The 21011-nt window shown below is 43.6% G+C and overlaps 1 protein-coding gene across 1 annotated transcript in view; it reads left to right on the top strand.

Annotated features, from left to right (window-relative positions):
• The window catches only part of RABL6 (RAB, member RAS oncogene family like 6), a 53372-nt gene that overhangs the window by 4531 nt on the left and 27830 nt on the right, over positions 1-21011 (top strand). The window contains exons 2-7 of the mRNA XM_054646425.2: positions 3235-3369; positions 8202-8249; positions 14074-14126; positions 15204-15295; positions 16153-16293; positions 17317-17422. Of these exons, the coding sequence (XP_054502400.2) occupies positions 3235-3369; positions 8202-8249; positions 14074-14126; positions 15204-15295; positions 16153-16293; positions 17317-17422 (575 nt within the window). The remainder of the gene's footprint in view (positions 1-3234; positions 3370-8201; positions 8250-14073; positions 14127-15203; positions 15296-16152; positions 16294-17316; positions 17423-21011) is intronic.

The raw sequence follows: 21011 nt of genomic DNA, 5'->3' as shown, positions 1-21011 counted from the left end.
AAGCTCATTCAGGCCTTCCTGCCTTGCAGGTGCCTGTCACTGAGCACACCTGCCCCAGCCAAAGTTTCAAATAGAGACTTTGCTGTGCTAAAACCGATTTATGTTGCCTGCCTTCTTCCTGTTCTGTTTTTAAAGACTTTTTCTTTCTTCAGGAAAAGAGTCAGTGTACACTATGTAAGAGAAGAGAGATTCTAATGGAGAATGCTTGGACCTGCTCAGACTGAGTGTGTGGTGCCACAAGCACCTGGCACTGATCTAAATGTGAGGTGATTAGGGCTGAGGGGGATTCCCTTCCATACACTGCTCATTCAGCTGGGCAGTGGAGCTACAGAAGAAAATTGAAAATGGATAATTTCAAGGTTATTTCTCAGCCAGTTCAGTTTCTTGATCCAGCTCCATGTTTAAGAGCATAAAAAGTGGTGTGGGCATGAAGTAAGACTGTCCCTTCTGGGGAGAGCTCACAACCTCATTATCTGGTAGTGATCCTGAAAGTGCACCTTGAGAGCAGCCTGACTATTTAAAGAAAGGTCTATTTTTCCCTTAAAACTCACAGTTTTGGTATCTCATGCTGGATTCCAGGGCAGGGCGAGGATATGAATTTGAACATTTTAGGGGCAGGCAGTGAGAGCTTGGAAAGGTTTGGGTTTGAAAGGGGACAAATGGAGTCTCGTTCTGCCTATGCCATGAATTGGCTTCATGATTCCAAAAAATCAAAGGGATGTTCTACTGATTGTTTTTCCCATCTGTAAGTAGGAAACAACAACACACAAGATGACCAGAAATGCAGGAACTGGTTTGTTGTGTCTGCAGAGATGCTGTGGGACCTTTAAGTTAAGTCAGCCTATAAATACTGTGTTCATTTTTGCCTTTATTCTCCTGGTGTGATAAGTAATTTTGAAAAAGAATAAACAGCTCTTAAAAAGAATAAACCTCTGTGTACTACAAAAAAAAAAAAAAAAAAAAAAAAGCACAGTGGAACTGTTGCAATGGCAGAATTCATCCACAGACGTTGTGTGCTTTATCTTCAAGTTGACCTCTTCAGTTCTTCTCTGAAACGACTGCAGCAGCTCCTGAACTGCAGCAGAAGGCAGCCTTCTGTCTCACATCTCTTTGCCCAAATGATGATGATCAACCTAATGCTAATCACCTGACTGCCATTGGATGTGTCTGAGGTGGCCCAATTTCCAGGGGATCATAGGTCCAAATCAAAACACAAGAATAAAAATTCAGTTTTATTCAGCTGAATAAAAATTCAGCTTATGTTTTCCAGTAGCCATGTAGTTGCTAGTAAAAACAAAGATGGCATTGAAAAAGAAAAAAATTCCACAATGTAACAGAAAATTTAGAAAATAAAAGGTAGTGTTTTCAGAAAGAGCAAGATAACGTTTGAATTGACTCTGGAAAGTTCATTATATTAATTGCTACAATTTATGATATTTTGAACACTTGCTTTCCTTGGAAGAGTTTGAAAGGGTTTCTGCCTAAACTGAAGCAACCAACCCAAGGCCCTGGTGACAGGAGGTTGTAGCCAGGTGAGCATCAGCCTCTTCTACCAAGTAACAAGTAACAGAAGGGGAAACAACCTAAACTTGCACATGGGGTGGTTTAGATTGGCTATTGGGGAAAATTTGTTTGCAGAAAGGGCTGTCCTGCCATGGCACAGGCTGCTCAGGGCAGTGGTGGAGTCCCCATCCCTGGAGGGATTTAAAAACCATGTGGATGTGGCACCTGGGGACATGGTTTACTGGTGGCCTTGCTAGTGCTGAGGGAATGTTGGAATAGTTGATCTTAAAGGTCCTTTCCAAATAATTCTAAACCTAAATCATTCTGTGATTCTGTTCTCTCAAGGCATGAGAAGTGTTTAAGGAGAAAGGGAAATGATACAGGAGGTAATGGAAGGAAGAGCCTGTCATAAAAGGCCAGCAACAGAATAGGGTATAATAAAGTAGGAGTAAGGGCCAGGGAGAGGTAGAGAAGGCAGGAGGGTGGGAGATTGTTGCAAATGGGTGATTTAGATCATGTAAAGAATGAGCAGCAGCCATACAAGCAGAAGTGGTCTAGGTATGATATTGTTCAAGTGCGACTTGACAAATGTCAGTGGCAGTGTTCACTCTGTTACTGACCACATGCATGAAACACCCTGAGGAGAATCGACTTAGAATTGGGGTGGAATGAGTTACACAGAGACCCTCCTGTTGAGTTACAAGGCTTAGAGGGGACCCCCTTTTCTAAACTCCTGATGGAGCTTAGGTGCTTCTGGGTCCAATCTTAGTCTCAGACTTGGCCTTGGACAGTTTATGTCTAATGGACTTATCTATACAGAGTTTATAATAATTAATACTGAGTATCAATTTCATTAGTATTAATGCCACATGCCAGCAGTTCCTTACTGAGGATCTGTTGGGCAAGGAGGGATCTCTTATTCCCAGGTACGGGACCTCAGACCTAGAGGGGTGTTCCAGTTGAAGGGGAGACTCACAGGCAGACTGTCCAGCCACAGTTCAGAAAGAGCTCAGATTAGACTTCTGATCTGTCAGGGCTAAAAGGTCTCTGCCTCAAGGAGAAGCTTAAGAGATGTCCCAACTTCAGGGGAGGTCCCCACCATGCAGCTGCACTGCTGGGCACAGAGAGCTCAGGGAAGGCTCATCCTGTCTGTCATATTGATGGGATAACGTGGAGGCTCATAGTCTGATTGCATTCAGTGGGAAGGGTGTGCAGGAGACTCCTTGTACCCACATCTTTCTTTTTTCCTTGATAAATGAGTTTTGGAAAAGCCACCTGGTATTCTTGGGTTAATCCATGGTTGGTGTGGTGTTCCAAGCTCATGTCTCCCAATGCTGGCTGTGTCACTGCTCCTCTCTGCCTTTCCTAGAATTCTTGGTCCAGCCATGGCTCAGCCCTGTGCTTCCTTTAAAGCCTGAACCAAACAGATACTGGTTTGCTTAAGGGATCAAGTGTGTCCATCAAAGAGCAGAGGCTCATCTGGCTGGAGTTGTGCAGATTCTGAAGATTCAAGCTTGCTGTTGGTTTGTTCTGCTGAGCTGGTATGAGTTGCTGAATAAACAGTGATTTAAATAACTGAGGCTCATGTTTTCTAATGAACCCCATCGTGCCTGTGTAGTATGGGAGGACTAATTACATCTGAATAATGCCTGCAAAAAGTTAGCATGCTTTTCACAGCATTCCTCAAGTTGTGTTTAATCACTTTATTTGTCTGCTTGCTCTTTTCTCTAGTGAAAATTGTCATCCGGGGGGACAGGAACACTGGAAAAACCACACTCTGGCACCGACTGCAGGGAAAGAAATTTATTGAGGAATATATTCCAACTCAGGAGATCCAAGTCACCAGCATCCACTGGAATTACAAAAGTAAGTGGAAGAGGGTGGAAGGAGTGACAGTCGTGGGACAGTGCCTTGGGGGAGGAAATTCCACTGCAGCTTCATTTGCTTTTTTCTTCTCTGTCAGCTTGGGAAACAAAATGGTCTCTTTTCAGGCTTTTTAATTTATTATTCATAGTTTCTCAGTCATGTTTTTAATTTTGTCAGACGCTCTATGTTATGAGTGCTAAAGAATATGTCTGTGGAAGTCACAGTTCAAGGGAAGTGTTTAATAGGTGGTCTGAAGTATTTGAAAAATTTGTAATATGCGTGACATGTTAATGAGGAGGGGTTGTTGTGCTTTGGGTGTTACTGTGTTGCCTAGAAGTGGATACATGGTGCAAACTGGATTTCCCTGATGAAAATATAGAGATTCTGGTGACTGGGGAGGATTTCAAAAATTATTGTAGTACTGTTAGCTCTAGTCTGGCTTACTGAAGCACAGAAGTGCCAGTGCCTTTTTTAAGTTCTTGCTGCAGTGTCGTTTTAATTTTTATTTTACTGGTTGCAAGTGGCTGTGAAAGCCCTACATCCCACCTGGAAAAGGCACTGCAGGCACTGAAGTTGTGTAAGGTCGTGATTCAACAGTGCACTAAGTCCAGTTTTCAGGTTGCTGATCAAGAATTCCACAGCCTTGTGGGATGAACTCCTGATTCAGTATGAAAGTGCTGTATAAGACTGAGTATGCTGTACAGAAAGGGTCAGCAGTTGTTTGTCGTTATCATCATTATCAGACATTGTCCATCTGCCTCACTCTGATCTTCTGTTGAATCAGGTACTGCCCAACTCCTCCCAGCTGGGAGAACACCTTGTGCAGTCGGGTGAGCACCAAATTGAGCACTGTGTCTAACTCACCACCAAATTTGAATTGCCAGGTGATACCATGATGCCCAAGTCTCGTGATAATGCTCAGAAAGCCACAGGATGTGTTCACCAGCTGATGTGCTGGGGTCACACAGAGATGTTTCCCATCTGCAGCCAAACCTCTTGTATGGTGTATGTATGCTGTGGCATGCTTCCCCTCACTCCTCTTCCTTCCTCTCAGGATGTCAGCACATCAGTTACTGAGGAATGAGCACAGAGCTTACAAGTGGAAACTATCTCCAAAATCAATTTGAATGCTTCAGCCTAAACTGACTTAGATCAGAGTAAGAAATAAAATTCCTGTCTCCTAGATACCCAAGTGTAAAGAATGCACTGAGTGTTAATTGTGGCTTTCTGCAGTATCATGCATTAAAGCATCAGAGTTGGGTTTCTTCTCTGATAGGTGCAGGTAACACAACACTTGTATTGGATACAGTCTGGGAGTCTGGCATTTATTTTAGGAGGCTTATTCATATCTAACTGTACCCATGAACAAGTACAAAATGTGTGCATGCAAAAAGGTGTTTGGAGGAAGATCCAGTCATCTCACCTGTGTCTGCATTTCTTTCCCTGAGCTAAGGCTCAGACACTGCTTTTTCAACACTGATGCAATCCTGGGGTAGAAAACACCTGCACCTGAGGCTGGCTTTGCTGTGTGCTGAGACCCACAGGTGTATAGGTTATTTCTAGGGCCCACTTCCAACCTTGGTGTGTTGTGTTTCTGTAGAGCTCCCCAGCCAGAGCTGACAGCACTGTGTACAGATGCTGATGGACTTTTCTCAAGGTTAAGTGTTGCTGACCTTGTAAAACTACTTGAAAAAAAAAAAAAGCTGTACCTGAAACTGTGCCTTTCATTTGTGTTTCTTTTACACACTGTAAAATAAACACACTTGTTTCTTTTACACATTGTAAAACACTGTACTATTCTCTTAGTAATAATTTCCAATAATTTAGGACATTTTCCATTGACTTTCTTTAAAACATTTCAAAAAGTAACCCCCATTTAAAAGACATTGTGAAATCTGTTTCCTGCTGTGAGAAGTTTCCATCCAAGACTGGTGATATGGGCCCTCAGAGTTCTTGGTTCGGGTCTAAATCCTGCTCTGTCGGCCATGTTAATCTGTAGAGGAAAAAATAAAGTTTGTTTTTCCTATGTTCATGCTCTCAGGCTACCTTGAATAAACATTATGAGGGAGTTGATGGCAAATATTTACAGAGGCTAATTACATCACTGACAAATATTGAAGGATTCTTACATTGCCTGGTCTTAGAAGAATTCCATTTTAGATGCAAAATGTAGGACCTTCAGAAATTTTATACTTTTTAGGAATTAATAAAGATAGCAGAATCTGAGTTACTTCTTATTCAGAATGAACAAAGTTGCTTTTCTGTGCCAATTGTAATAGGTATTTGTAATTTTTGTGTCCAAGTAAGGAGTTACCATTACTGACCCTAAGGAACACTTTTTTGAATTATGCTGATCACCAGGTTTTTCTCTGTTTGGCAGCCTGAGAAAGGGAGTTTGAGATAAAAATTGACAAACAGTTGTACTCAGATCCTTCAAAGGTCTGAGGGATGGGAATGGGGGCTGGCAGAGTTGCTTTGCACTGTAGGATCTGTGATCCAGAGCACAGGAAGTGAATCCTGTCATTGAATGAGGGTAAAAAATGTGTGAGGGCCTGTGAGTTCTTGCTGATGAACCCACCTACTATGTGTTCTTAGTTTTAAATGAGCTTTCTTGCAATTGGAGCCTTTTCGTGTCTCCATCATTTTGTTGGAAAGCAGTGCTCAGTGTGCCACTGGCTGGGGAGTATCTGGTCAAATAGCAGCTCAGGCAGATCTTTGGAGTGCTTTGATCCGTGGTTTGTGCTAATCCAAGTTATGGAGTTGAAAGGATAAATTGGCATTCTTTTTGCTGCCACAGAGCTCCTTCGGGTGAGATGCTGCTGGGTATGAGTCACACCAAAGCCAAGAAGCAGCACTAAAGCAATTATCCTCTTGCATGATCAGGATAATCAGGAATGGCACTAGTATTGAAAGGGGAGAACTTCCTGGTTGTGAGCTAGCAGGAAAAATGTGGAAATACATGTTTCCTGGGTCTCGTGCAGTCGTTTTCTCTGAAAAATTCTCCCCTTGCCCTCAGCCAGAAGGGTTTAAAGCAGGTCTGTGGGGACAGGGGGTTCAGCTCCCCAGCTGCCAGGACTGCTGCTGCTCAGCAGGGTGTCCGTTCTGTGGGAATCACACAGCAGACCAGCACATCCTAACTGGGGGCGTGTTTGGCTCCTGGGAAGGAGGTGGAGAGCTTAGGAGCAAAGTGCTGGTGCTAGGGCCCCTGGTCACCCCAAGGGCTCCCTTCTCTGAACTGTTAGTCCTGATGTACTGCTTCACATGGCACTTCTGGAAAGAACAGTCAGCCTCCTGGGCTCCTGCTGAGCCCATGCAAAACTTGGGGAAGGCAAATATCTCTTACCCTTTTGCAGCAAGCCTTGATTGTGGAAAGGCACTGCAATTGCCTTGCCAACTGCAGGGCAGGAATCAGGGGCAGCCCTCCAGTAGCTGATCTCTGTCCCAGCACCTGCAGGGGCACAGGGAGAGCTCTTGCAGTGCCAGTGCCTGGGGGGAGGAGCTGGCTTGCCTGGGTGCCAGGTGAGTGATTCACAGGTTGGACTTTACCCTACCTGGTTTGATTATCTGTAGAAATATTCAGGGACTGCGTTAATTAGTGGGGTGTAGTGGTTTGAGCAGAAGTTTTTGTGCTGTGTACTGCCATGTGCTTTCAGTCCTGCAAGGCACTGCCTGGGCTGACCCAGGGGAGTCTCCTGTTCATCCAGTGCCTCCTGTCCAGCTGGCACATAGGAAGTTAAGCAGGAATTACTGTGAGGAGAACAGAGGCTGATTTTGCTTCATGCATAAATGTAAAAAGGGTCTTTCTCCAGAAGCAAAAGATCAAAGTTTTCCTTTATTCGTAATCTGTACAATATTTTGAAACATTTCATTAAGCCAAGAGTGAGTCCTGTGTAGAAAATGCTTCCTGGTTTGATAATGACACTTAGATAAACTCTCATGCCATCCTATGATGTTATTTTATACTCTGAGGCATTGTCCTTCTATTCCAGCTTTATGTTCAGAGCTGCTCTAAGTACAAGCTTTTGCTTCAAAGCCTTTAACATTTCCAAAAAGCAGCCGTTTCTTGGGACATCTTCCTGAAAATCAGACTGCTTATTTGGATTCCATGGAAACATTGATCCAGAGCTACTCAGCCTTCAGGCCACTTGAATGTGAATTGGCTGCCTGTGGGTACCAGCAATCACTGGAGTTAGAATTCTGCATATCTTGCTTCAGATTTTAGCAACTCAAATAGATGTTGCTGGTTATTATTTATTGATGTTGCAGCTCTAGGAAGCAAAGTTGCAAGTGAGACCTTATTTTTCACAAAACATACCTGGAAATGTGCAGAGAGAATGGGTTTCTGTAGCTGCAGGACTGTCTGTGCTGGCTGTCATGTTTACATGAAAATGCCGTGATTGATCTTTCTTAAATGTGTATTTTCCTTTTGCCAGTTGTATGCCTTGTTTATAAACCAGACTTTATCCTCAAAATTAGATTTTTATCTTTTTTGAAAGGCTTTGTAAACCTCTGTACATTATGAAAAGAGTCTACGCAAAGTATTTACAACATGCTTCAAACCTGACATGAGCCAGCAAGGAAATCCAGCCATCGCTTATGTGACTAAGAGTGTTTATGAAGCTCTTTAGACAGCATGGTTTTGGTGAACAGCTTGCACCTTCAACAGCTCATTGCCTTCTTGTGGTTGGGGTTTTTTTCTTGCATATAATGTGCTTTTCTTTTGACATTCTTATGCTTTGACATTCCTCCATGTTGGCTTTGGGTTGGACTCTCTGAGTGCTGGGTGTTTTACTAAAACCTTCTAACCCTTTGTTGTTCTGCTGTGCTTCCAGCCACTGACGATATTGTGAAAGTTGAAGTCTGGGATGTAGTGGACAAAGGTAAGATTTATAACTTTCTTTCTAGTGGAGATCCATTGTTCTTTCTCAGTTTTAATTAAAAACTTACATGGAATTCAGAAATACCTGCTTGCTTCTGCTTTTAAAAAAATCTATATTTATTATACCACTTCCTGAAAGAATAAGGAAGGGAGAGGTGAGTCCCCTATGCTAGAACCCATTATCTGGAATCTGAACTTCAGATCAAACCCAGTGTTCAGAAGCGGTTGTTCCACGTGCTTATGACAGATGAAGCAAAGCACCTGCTGCTCTGTGTATCCCAATTCTCTGAGCTTCAGAATAAACTTCACCTTCTCTCCTTTATAGTTTCCTTTAATGTTTAGACAGGTTTTGAGTTCTTTGTTCTGGTTATAAAAGTTCTTGTTGAGCTGTTTTTGTGAAGGTATTCTATTGTTAAATTGATAAAACTGTAGCTCCGGTGGGTAATGTCTGCAGGGGGGAAGGATGAAAGAGAAGCCAATTACTTAAATTCACTAGGACAGAAAATGCAATATGTGCATTCCAAAACATTTTCTAAATGCTTAGCCAGGGAAAATTTTATGCTATATAAATATATTTTTCATTAGTTTTCAATTTTTGTCAGAGTATAAACTTTTTTTATAAAGAGCAAAACCAAACCCCAAAACATCTGTGAAGACACAGTCTGGATGCAGTGCAAACGGGATGCGGTGGGATCTATTCCTGGAAGGGGTTGGGGTTGAGATGTAAATTTTCACCACCCATTCTGTAGCCCCGGTGCAGATGTTGTTTGGCTTCTAAGAGGCATTTAGTACCAGCCAGGCTCCTCATTTAGTGTGTGAGTATGGCCAGGAAAGCAGCTGCACATGTGAGCAGCTCTTGCTCTGTGAGTGATACTTCTTGTTTGGTGTCTGTCAGATTTGTTTGCCACAGTCATCGAAACTCAAGCTTTGATGGTTTGTCTGGTGTTGCGTTTCCTGCAGCCTTGGCTGGAATCTGTGCTCTCAGGTGTTCCTCAGCAGAGTGGCATCTCAGAGGCACCACCAGTGCAACTTACACTTGTGTTACACCAAAAACTAAAACTACAATAGGGAGTGGGAAAAGGAGAAATGTCATTTTTCATGTCAGCTGAACTGTATTTGAAATAGGGAAAAAAGAAAGACAATTATCAGTAGGACCTCTAGTTCAGATACCTAATGGAGCCTTCAGGATAAACTTGAGTCAGGAGCTTTAAATGAAAATCCTGAACGCTTTATCTTTTTAGGGTTTTAAGGCCCAGTTTTCACAGGGTAGACAAAACCTTGCTTAGGCCAGAGTTACTGCTGAAGTCAGTCTGATTAATTTGGCTTTCAGATTGTGAGATAACAAGTGGAGGGCTGGAATCTGAGGAAAACATCTGTGTTCTCGCTGCCTTGCAGCTTTGGTATGAATAGAGAGACATTTAATTTGGGAATCATGTGGTTCCAGCACTTATTTCTGTGAATAGCTTCTCTGAGCAGAGTCATCTTCTCAACTAGAGACTTGTTTTTTTGGTGAAGGGGACGGGATGTGCTATGAACAGATGTTGATAACAGCTCTTCCGGTCCTGCTTTGATTTCTGACAGCAGAGCCTGTGTTGGAAATCTTAATGGAATCTCTTCCCTTCATATTCTTTTGAAATAAAACTCACCCTGTTAAGATCCATACTTATGGACCACAGATATGTATTTTTTGCAATCAGTTGTGCTCAATCAGTGCAATGTAAAAATTGAATCATGATGATGTTAATGAAATCACATCTTTTCCTATTGCCATAGCGTTGTGAATTCCTGATAAGCATAGCTTTAGGAAAATGTTCATATTAAGCAGTAAGAACTTGCTCATATCTAACTTTCATCCTAATGTTATGACATTTTTGTTTTCCTTCTGTATGCTTAGGACAAAAAATCCTCCTGCGTGATGCTTTGGGTGAGAGCCACACTGGACTGTAGACTTGCAGTAGTAAATATCCAGTGCTGCTGTAGCATAGTGCTGACAAGACTTGATCCTCCTTTTTTCTTCCCTTGCCTACCAAATCCTGGCTCATGTGCATATTTAGAGTTGGGCAGAACACTGCATTTATCAGGCTGGATTTAAAATGCATGTTCTGAACACTCATTTCAACATTAAATTTTCCAGGCTGAAATTCTTTTGCCAGCATTTCCCTGTTTCATTTTCAGAGGAAATTAGGAGATCTCTGTTTAAATGATGGGGGAAACTGTGTTGAAAGCCCTCATGTGGGTTGTAGCTTAACTAACTAACAGGAGCATCCATGAACTGCAGTTTTCAGCTTCAGTTGTGTAAAGCAGCTTTAGGCTCTCACCTGCTGAGCAGTGCTGCAGTTCTGCAGTCACAGGGGGCTGGGAAAATTGCAGGAAATTGCACCCTGAAAACTTGGTGTGCATTTCTGGACTGAAGTTAACGGTGACTTTCCTGAGTGCTGTTTCTCCTGGTGCTCCCTAGAAGTGTCCTCCCTGTCCTTACTGGTTCAGCAGTGTGGGTTTTCCCTCCAGAATCTACTGGGATGCAGACGGCAGCTCGGCTGGCCCTGCCTGGATGGTGACTTAGCTTGGTATTGGTTATTTAGTGTCCAGATGATAATTTGGAAATGTGGGGAGGTTTGTTGTGAAAGCTTAAAAGCTGTGATGTTGATTAGTGTGGTGAGGCAGTGGGGAATGGCAGCTGTCAGACTGCGCTGCTCCTCTTGGCTTGCTCTTGACTATTTGGGATTCTTTTTTAAATGCGCAGACTCCCTGGAGTCCAGACTTCCTTGCTGCCTGCTGCATTCTCCTTGGGCCTGCTCAGGGAGCTGGGATCATGGCTGGAAAGCTGCCGTTTGTTAAAATTTTCCCAAGATGAGCTTGCCTCCAGCCATGGATTGTATTGGATTTTGTGTGGCGTGTGTAGTAAATATCTCCTTTGCTGCTCTTGGAACTGACAGAGCACAGGAAAGATCTCTCTTAGCAGAAGTCACAATCCTGACTCATCTTTCTGTCTTTGCAGAAGTTGTGTAACTGCTGCAGGTCATAAAGCTATAATAGATCCTGAATTTAGAGAAGCTGCTTGAATGCAGGGGATTCAGGAACAGTTGCAAATTCCTGTCTTGTAATTTCTGCCACTTTGGTTCCCACTTATTTTTGGATACATGACTGAAGGCATCAAATCATATTCTTCTTCTGTTGCCCACAAGATAGACAAACGTTTTCCCTTGAAGATTCCTTTCCTCCTTGCTGCACCTTCACCCCTCTGTCTCCCAGACATGTCCTACAGGAAGAACGAAAGATCAGAATTCATATTTCTATTATTTTCAGATGTTCCAAGTTAGATAATGCAAGGGATGCACGTATTCCAGATGTGTATTTTAGACTGGTGAAGGGTAGCAGCCCCCTTGCATGGTGGACAGCATTTGTTGTACTGAATCCTTCTATCCTGCAGCAAAACTGATGGTACATACTGCTGCAGAGACTCAAGTGATGATCACAACCCCATTGTCCAGTAGGAGCTGTTCTGCAGACTCCTGGGCACAGCTGCCAGGTGTATTTAGTGCCAGAGTTGCTCTTATGCCTGTAAATGAAGAACAGCCTTTGTTCTAGGGAGGGGACCTGAGCCATAGCAGCATGCAGACCCGTGTTTTCTAATTGAAACTCCTCCATTACACATCAGTACAACCTCAAAATCTGGATCTCATGCATACAGTGACACAATTGTCACTGTGCCCTTGCTTTATAGGCTGAATTACATCTTGTCACTGCATAGATCTTATCTTTGTCTGGTTCATCCTGCAGTTTGGGTTGCAAAAATAGAGGCTGTGCCTGAATCTGTACACACATGCGCTTTTCAGCTCTCTGACTCCTTTGAGGTGACCTCCTTTGCAGCACTGATGAGCAGTGTGTTAGAATATTAGTCATTCCTCTGGATACACACAGAAAACCATGAGCATGGAGAGGGGTGTGGGTTCTGTATTCTGTCTCAAAGCATTGACTGCAAATGTGCCCAGGTTAGATAGACACCTTGATTTCTCAGGATGGGAGGAATGATGGAGAGTATTTGTGGTGGCTTGGGCTTCTCTTTTTAATACCTAGAAATGTAGGTCATGCCAAGCATAATTCAGCAGTGACTGCAGGAATAGTGATGTTTGGATATTCAGAGAAGCCACACAAATGTCACTCACTTGAAATTAATTGAATTGAGGTGGGAAGAGACATGCATGGCCTAGATATCCGACACCTTCGGCTGCATGGGGAAGAATCAGAGCCCATACTTGGATCCCTCAGGGAAACACATTGCCCAAATGAAGAGGGATCAGGATTAATATTTCTGCTGCTTTCATTTGTCAGCAGTAAGCTGACATGAGTGGGGCAAACATTTTGCAGTGATGCCCAGAAGCACCCCCAGAATCACCTGCTATAACATGCAACATTCAAGCTTTTCTGAATAACTGTATTTTCTTACTATTTATCCCTGAGCTGTGTGCAGGAAAAAACAAACCCTGTTTCACATGCAGCATCTGGCAGAACCCTGAATTCCACATGTGATTCAGCAGAGTTAAGAGCTAGTGGAAGCTATTTTGATCCTCAGTGTTAGAGAGTCTTTTACAGAGTCAATGGGAGGGTTTTTTCAGGTGCATCTGAGCTGCCAACACCTTCTGTTATCAACGACACAGGAAATTTCTAGAAGTGATGAGAAGCAATTCCAAGACTATGCCAAGTATAATTTAATTAACTCTTCATTATTTAGCCTAGGAAAAGACACAGCAAAGTTATTTCAGAAGTACAGTTTTTAAATGCTGTCAGTAACATCTGGGAGGTACTTGGTATCTGTCAAACATAACTCCTGATCTTGCAGGGTTATTCTTTGTGCAGTGCTTACCATTGAAAAATTCTGGAAACTCAGAACATTCAGTTTAAACAAGAAGCCAAAATTTTTTCATAGTGTGTCCACACTAAACCTCTTTGGCGGTAGGTGACAGAAGATGTTGAGATTCCTGGCAATCCTTAGAGCCAAGTGTCTACACCAGAAAATCATGTCAGCTGATGGCTACTCTGTTAATCATAGCTACAGATATACCTCTCTGCTGAGACTCCAGGCTATAAGATTTGGAAACACAGTTAGTGTGTAATTGACTTGACACAAAGTTTCCAGGGAGGCTGAAGTTTTAAAAACACTGTTTCTGGGGTGCTGAGTTAAATGCTAGTGGTACATCAAAATGTCAGAAAATGCTTCCCTAAGGTGTAAGGAAAGAGAGAAGTCTCAGGGGCTGCCCTTTAACTGCCTTAGAGGAAGCAGATGAGTTGAGATTCTTGCAGGTGGGACCATGGCTGTGGGACTGCAGGGCAAATCTCTAGAATGGTTTTCTAGTGTCTTTCACAAATGTTAGGCTCGTTGCTTCTTGCACTTTTCTGGGAGCCTAGTCAGAGTTGTACCTGCTACCTGGCTTATTTTTGTGTGCTTTGGGTGGTGCTTCTGGAGGATTTATTTTCTGTGCCTTCACTGATGATGGCCAGACCTGACCCTCTGGCTCTGGCCTTTGGAGCACATATAGGCTGTCTCTCCATCTTCACAACTTCTTTCCCGCAGTTTATTTGATTTCTCTTCGATTTCTTCCTGGATAAGTTCTGTCTTTGGATTGCTTTACTGCTCATTTTTTAATAGACTAGCTGGGATTCTTCAGCAAGGCATGCCTATCCCACCCCTCCTCACCCCCCAGGCTTGCAGTAGAAGTAGGATTTGCTTTGAGGTTGTGTTCTAATTGCAGTGCACCTGTCCAGACTCATCTTCCAGTTCTTTGCCCAATGTAATGTTTTTTATATGTTTTACTATTCTTTTTAAGGAAAATGCAAAAAACGAGGAGATGGTTTGAAACTGGAGAATGACCCTCAGGAGGTGAGTCACCTAGAATTCAGAGGTCTGAGGCCTCTTGTCCACCTTTGGTCCATGAGGACCAAGTTCTATATTTGTTCCTGCCCTAAGGCCTTCCTGGCAGGTGGGTGAGGGACGGTGGGTGATGCCGATGCTCTTAATTTCCTGCTCTTGCATTTCAGCCCTGCTCCTGCCCTCACTGCAACTTCCCTGCTGTTTTCCATTCTGTCACTGGGAATGACTGTGCCCCAGATGTTTGCTCAGCAGCTTTGTACCTGTCTTCCTGTGGGCAGAGGCAGAAATTCCTTTTGTCAGGGCCTTCTTGTGGGGCCTGAAGAAATGACTTGATGCCCTGCTCTGGCCGCTCCTCGGAGCTGGGCTGTTGCACTCTCACTGGTGCCCATCTGCTCGGGCTCAGATGAGGAGAATTTTCCTCAAAATATTCTCCCATGGGAAAAGCCTTTATGAGAACAGTTACCACAGCTGCTTCTTCCTTTGCAAACGTGGGTGCATTTTCCACTCTGGGAAAGGAGTGAGAATTATTCCAGGGGCACCAAATTCCAGTAGGAGCCATGGAGACTGAGCTGGGACCATGGAGACCAAGCTGAGACCGGTACTATGTGGACTTAGCAGCATGCAGAGTCCAAATGATGAAAAGCCAGTTGGGTACTAATCCTGTCAGCCATCCATGGGAGAAACTGCCCCCTGCTTTTGGACACCAGCAGCATTAAGAGTAGAGCCAATATCTGAGTCAGAAAAAAGATGGAATGGGAGCTGTGTCCTCTGTCCTCCACTCTGTGGTTTGTATGGACTTCTCTTGCCAACAAAGGATTTGGGAGCACAGGGGAAAGGACAGGGTTGGGTTTTAGCATGTGCTGTCAGAGACCATCAGGTGCTTCACATCCTGTTCCTATGGGAAGTGGAAGCTGGGAACCACCAAGTATCTTATTTCAATGATAATGAAATAAGAAATCCACAGCTACTCCTCACAGTGGTTGTCACTTTAGAAAGTTTGCTCAGTCAGTACTGTATCCATTGTGTTCTGTATCAGCCTGAAGTTAAATCCAGTTATTTACTGCTTCTTTGCTTTTATTTTCTCAGGCAGAATCAGAAATGGCTTTGGATGCAGAGTTCCTGGATGTCTATAAGAACTGCAATGGCGTAGTGATGATGTTTGACATCACCAAGCAGTGGTAAGAGATCTTTACTGGCACCATGTGATTCTCCCTTGTTCAGGCAAAACAAATGACTTCCAGATTTCCAGATTCCCAGTGTAATTTGGAAGCTGATAACTTGCCTAATGAGTTGGAGCAAGCTTGTATCCTTTAAAATAAAAGCTTTATCTTGTGATATGGCTTTTAATACAGTCCTCTCCTGGGCTTGTTCCAAACAAGTAGTGTCCCGGTGGGTTGTGTGCTGCAATTGCTGATATGCTGCTGGCTGAGGCTTGATAATTAGTGCTATCACAGGTGCAAAGTGCATGTTGCAAACCCCTGCTCACCAGAACGCAAGGGAAAGAAGGATGCTAGAAATTCCCAAGAAACTGGAATTAGTAAGGATTATTTAGAGGCCCCAGGCTGCCTTAATCTACAGAAGTAATGAACTGTTGGTTTTACACATCTGAGGAGAGTAAGAGAGATAAGGAATCCAGACTGGAAAGAGGAGGGGGTTAGAGCTCCTGCTTTATATTTAGGCTGCTGTTGTTCAGGTTTGGTGTGGATCACTGAGCCTGTGGACAGCTGAAGGGAGGGAATCCTTTCCTTCTGCTGACCCCACAGTTTTGCAGGACTGAGGTTGCTGTAGGAGATGTGAAGGTTCTGGTGAAAGTGGATTATTGAGCTTTTGAAGTTGGTTTTGAATAAAGAATCATGCAAACATATTGAGGGTTAATGTGTTTCTCTGATGGGGTAAAGAAGTCACAGACTTGGAAGGATTTTGGAAAAAAAATTCCTGTGTTTTTTTTTTTCTTTGTGATTTGTGCATGAAACTGCTAACAGAAGGCTGTTCCCACTTAGCTGCTCTCTCATCTGCTCTCTCCCCTCTGATGAAGGACATTTAACTATATTCTGAGGGAGCTTCCTAAAGTGCCGACCCACGTTCCAGTGTGTGTGCTTGGGAATTACCGGGACATGGGGGAGCACCGGGTCATCCTGCCCGGCGACGTGCGGGACCTCATTGACAACCTGAACAGGTGAGCAGGCAGGGCAGCAGGGCTCAGCTGCTCCCTGCCATCCCCCATCAGTGACCATGTCCCTGCCGTGTTTCACATCCATGTCACGTGTGCCCTCTGTCCTACCGCCTGCCTTGGGCTCCCAGAGCTCCCCGTGCCTCACAAGCAGCAGCTGCTGACACCACGGGCCCTTTGATCTGGAGCAGATTGTTTGCCATACTCCTGGAAACAGCATGAGACAGCATGTGCCCAGCAGCATGTGCCTTTCAGAAGTGCTGTTCCCAACAAATCATCTTTCTGGATAGTCCTTCTCATGTGAGAGAGTCCTCTCCCCATAGCACAGCTGTTCTTTGGTCCAAGTGATTGAGCTACACAAGAGCCAGCCAGTACAGCTGTGTCCTTGTTCTGCCTCTGAGCATCCCCTATGCAGCACTTGCAGGGCACAGCCAAGTCAGATGTCCCTCACCAGCCAGACAAGCATTTCCCTTAAGCAGAGATCTGAGGTGCTCTGTTACGTGGTACAAAATAGTATTTGTTGGTCAAGATTCAGTAGATGGTACCTTTGTATGTAATTTTATGTTTTCAAGGTATTTTTTAACTTTCCTCATTTCTTGTTTATTCATGTGCCAGGCACAAAGAAATGGTGTCAGTTTATCATTTAGACTTTATCCATTATGAAATAATTTCTTTACAAAATAATTTCTCAATATTTTTTTTGTCCGTCCAATTGTGGTTTTTAAAACAAAGACCTTTACTGTGAAATGAACAACTTGTAAAGCCAAGGAACCAACATCCTAGTGTCCTGACAGAGTATTTCTTAGCCTGGCAGGCACATGACATCGTCACACACCAACAGCCACCTTCTGCCACCCTTCAGTGTGAATTTTGGCTGTACACAAAATAATGACTCCAAGCAGAATGATGCCTTGGGCTACATTTGAGTGTGGGGGCTGGCTTGTGGGGTGGCTCATGGTGTGTAAGTCAGTCCTGTGCAGGCTCTGCGGGTTGTGCTGGGTACAGTGTTTTCCTCTCTGTTCGGCACAGGCCTCCCGGCTCCTCCTATTTCCGCTATGCTGAGTCTTCCATGAAGAACAGCTTTGGCCTCAAGTACTTGCACAAGTTCTTCAACATCCCCTTCTTGCAGCTGCAGGTAAGGCAGGGATGTTATCCTGATATGCTGCATGTGTGGGACAGATTGGATTTGCTTCCTTTCTGAGGCAGGAATTTGGGGTTTCATTTGCTGTTAAAGGATCCTGAGTAGATTCTTCTTTTCATTAGACTTAGTATAACAAAATTAGTGCCTGTGAATGATTTAAACGTGTCTCTGGTTGCAAGAGGCCAGCTGTGCTGAGTTCCCAATGCTGACCTCTGGAGAAAGGCTCCATTTTCACTGGCATGAAAATGGCATCCAGTGGTGCAGTTGCCAAGTCAAAAATGTAAAATGCACACATCTGTTAAACTTTGAATTTCAATTCTGTTCAGTTAAAACTGAGATGAGAAGAGATTTGGCTATTATCTGAGTAGTTCAGGAACCTCCATTTGCTGAAAATCTTAGCCTTAATGGTAAAGGGCATTAGATATGAGATCCATGTGCTTGCATCCTGTTCACATGGATCCAGTCTCATATTTCCTTCGTATCTGAGGATTCTTGGGAGGGCTGAGGGAAGGGCAAAGGCTCCAAAGAGTGGGATTCTCATCTGTGGGCCTTTAGAAGATGGGCTTTTGGGGTGATCCTACGGGGGTCATTTGGGATGAGTAGCTCATGCGTTTTGAGGGCACATATGATGTTGTGTCACTGTTTTCTATTTGATGGGCAAACCCCAGGCAGTAGATCTTTATTATCTTTTACCAGTAATTGAAGTGTATGTGGATATTTTTATATAAATAATCCCCAGTGAAATGCTAGTTCAGAAGGAGCTGAGATATATTAGTGGATGTTACCAAGTCCTCAGGCTGCAGAGCAGAAAGAACCAGGATAAGAGAATTGAATGTATAAAAGCTCAGTGAAACAAGTCAAACAATTTTTTGAGGGGGGGGGGGGGGTTGTAGAAATATGAGCCGTAAATCCAACCTGCTGTTCAGTGGAGAAGATTGAAATTTGCCAGCATGTTGCTAGTGAAATGTTTGGGTTTATGACACTGCACATTTGAAGGCTTTTGGTTGCCTCCACCCCGTTTTTGGGGCTTTACTTGATGTCAAACTTCACCTAAGATGGGCTGCATTGGTTTCTCCAGCACCCCTTGCACTTGTGCCTCAGGTTTATGGGCAGTGCCTCATGCTGCTCCACAGTAGCTGCCTTGGGGCACTTCACTGCTCCCAGACACTCACTGGGAACCTTGTGTTGGAGTGCACAGGGACCAGGGCTGGCCCTGTTCAACATCCAGTGCAGCATGAGCTGAAATCTGTAGGAAAATCACATCTAGGCTTAATTCCTGAAGGTTCTTCTTGTATCTTCAGAGATCCTTGTCAGTACCAGGCTCCAGAAGGGAGTTTCTTTCCTTGGGGCAGAGCAGGATTAAAGGAGAGGGATGCTGCCTGGTATGAAATGCACATAGGATTCAGTCAGCCTCAGACGTTTCTGTGCCTCTCAGTCTGCCCTCCACAGCTTTCCAGGGCAGAGTGGTCCAGCTGTATCTGAGGCTGTCTCTCAGCAGGGTTGGGGTCAGTGTGTGGTTTTCAATGGCACATTCCTGTGCTCATTTTATAGTCACACATCTTCCCCGGCAAAAGCAAGGGCTGAAATCCATACCCCCTAGTTCAGAGCTCATTCTCTTTGTCAGCCTGAGCTCTTCAATTATTTATCAGTTCCTTTCCAGGGGCAGGATTGGCAAATCCGAAGATGCAGTTCAGCTGTAGGTATATCTGGAAACCCACAAATGGCATCAGGTCACCCAGGCCTCCAGATGCTGTGCTGGAAGGAGACAGGATTCTGCAGACAGCTGAGATTGCCTTTTCCCAGGAAGCCCTTGCAAGTGCCTTTCAGCTAAAGCACTGGTCTCTAGCACGTTATTTATTCCCTTCTTTTGGGTCATTGCAAAAAATAAGCTATTTCTTTAATATTTTAATAACCAGCATGGTAAAATAGAATATATTTTTTAAAGTGTTTGAAGGTAGTGATTTTTAAAGTGTTTATTAGTAGTGATGAATTTGTACAAAATTGATTGCACGTCTGTCTTTATTAAGTATATATTCTTGATTTATTGTGATCTGTGAAAATGGAAATAAATAAAACTGGTGTATGTCTCAGTACCAAAGTATAAGGCAAGGCACACCACTTCTTTAATAGAGAAGTCTAATTAAAGTCATTATCAAAGAGCCTAAGGTAAGCACTGGAGAGCAGTAGCCCTTCTGTCTCTGTTTGTTCTGCTAATTTGCTCAGCATGTATTTCACTTGTCTTAGGAAACTGGGGACAAAGAAGCAGCAGACTTGCCCTTTTTTGTCTCATTTTTGCTTATACTGCATAATATGAAATACTGTAATAATATGAAATGATGATATCTAATGCTTCTGAGTTCTTGATTTTCTTGAATTCTGAAATCTAGAATTTGAATTCTCAAGTCCTCATTAGTACTTCTGATAAGGGTAACAACTTTAAATATGAATAGCATATTTTGCTAAATCTTTCTTGTCCATAAATGATGATAAAGGAATTGGCATTAAGGAATGACTTCATAATTCCATGCATACATGTTAATTAAAGTCAAGTTTCCATCTGCAGAGAGCACTTGAATATGATGAATAAAAATTACTCAGCAAAGAAAAGAGAGATTGCTCCAAGCTCTTAACACAATGGCGAAGGTAAACATGAAGACTCTAAATGCTTTGGAAGCAGTAAATTAGCTTAAATGATCACAGAAACACTTACATTTCAAGAAGGGCTATGTCTTCCAGTAAATTAGGGTTATCAACTGTGATGAGTCACCTGGTCTTACAGTACAAAATAAAAATTACTTAAACTTTTTTGCTGATTTCAGTCACAGTAGAATCTGACATGGAGGGCTCAGGCTGTGTTGTGACCATTCTCCAGAGCACAGCACTTTCTGTGGTTTGTGTGAACCAGAAGAGTTAATTGCTCTTCAAACCTGTGCAGTGGCTTGATAGCTTCAAAGTTGTCACATCTATGAAACCATAATGCTAGCAGCATGTGCATGTAGAGACTGAACACCATTACTTCATGCAAATGTTTGTCTTCTCAGATGGATATTATTCTGGGAATTATGTAGTAGATTTCCTTTTAGGCTTTTAATTTGATGGGATCTTTCTGCAGTGAGTTCAAGTGTTGTCAGACAGGGAATTAAGAATTCACCATGGTTATTGATGCTAGCCTTCAAAAATATTTGTCAGAGTAAAGCTGAAATGTACTTGGAGGATAAGGCAGTTAGCAAAGCAAAAATCTTGGCAGTTTGGAGGAAGCCTCGGGTTTCTCTTGCATGTCCTCCTGCCCAGGCAGGGATGCAGCCTGTGGCACCACAGACCTGCTGTCATGGGAGCTGTGCAGGGCTGGGAGTCACCAGCCCAACTCAGCACAAGCTGGCCCTGCTCCTGTGCCACCTAGTGCATAGGCAGTGGGAGAGGGAGGATTGATGCCCTCAGGCACAAACACGTGGCCTTTGACTCCAAAATTTGGGAGGTGAGCTGATGGGCAGGGCCAGTGCCCTGCTGTATGCCAGCCAGCTGTGTCTGAGCAGAGGGGATGGGGCTGTGGGGCAGCATTTGCATCACTGACGGCTCTAGTCTT

Source organism: Agelaius phoeniceus, chromosome 21 (genome assembly GCF_051311805.1).
Source record: "Agelaius phoeniceus isolate bAgePho1 chromosome 21, bAgePho1.hap1, whole genome shotgun sequence".
In the NCBI taxonomy this organism is placed as follows: Eukaryota; Metazoa; Chordata; class Aves; order Passeriformes; family Icteridae; genus Agelaius; species Agelaius phoeniceus.
The sequence above is the reverse complement of the archived record's forward strand: the minus strand, read 5'-3'. Positions and strand labels throughout refer to the sequence as shown.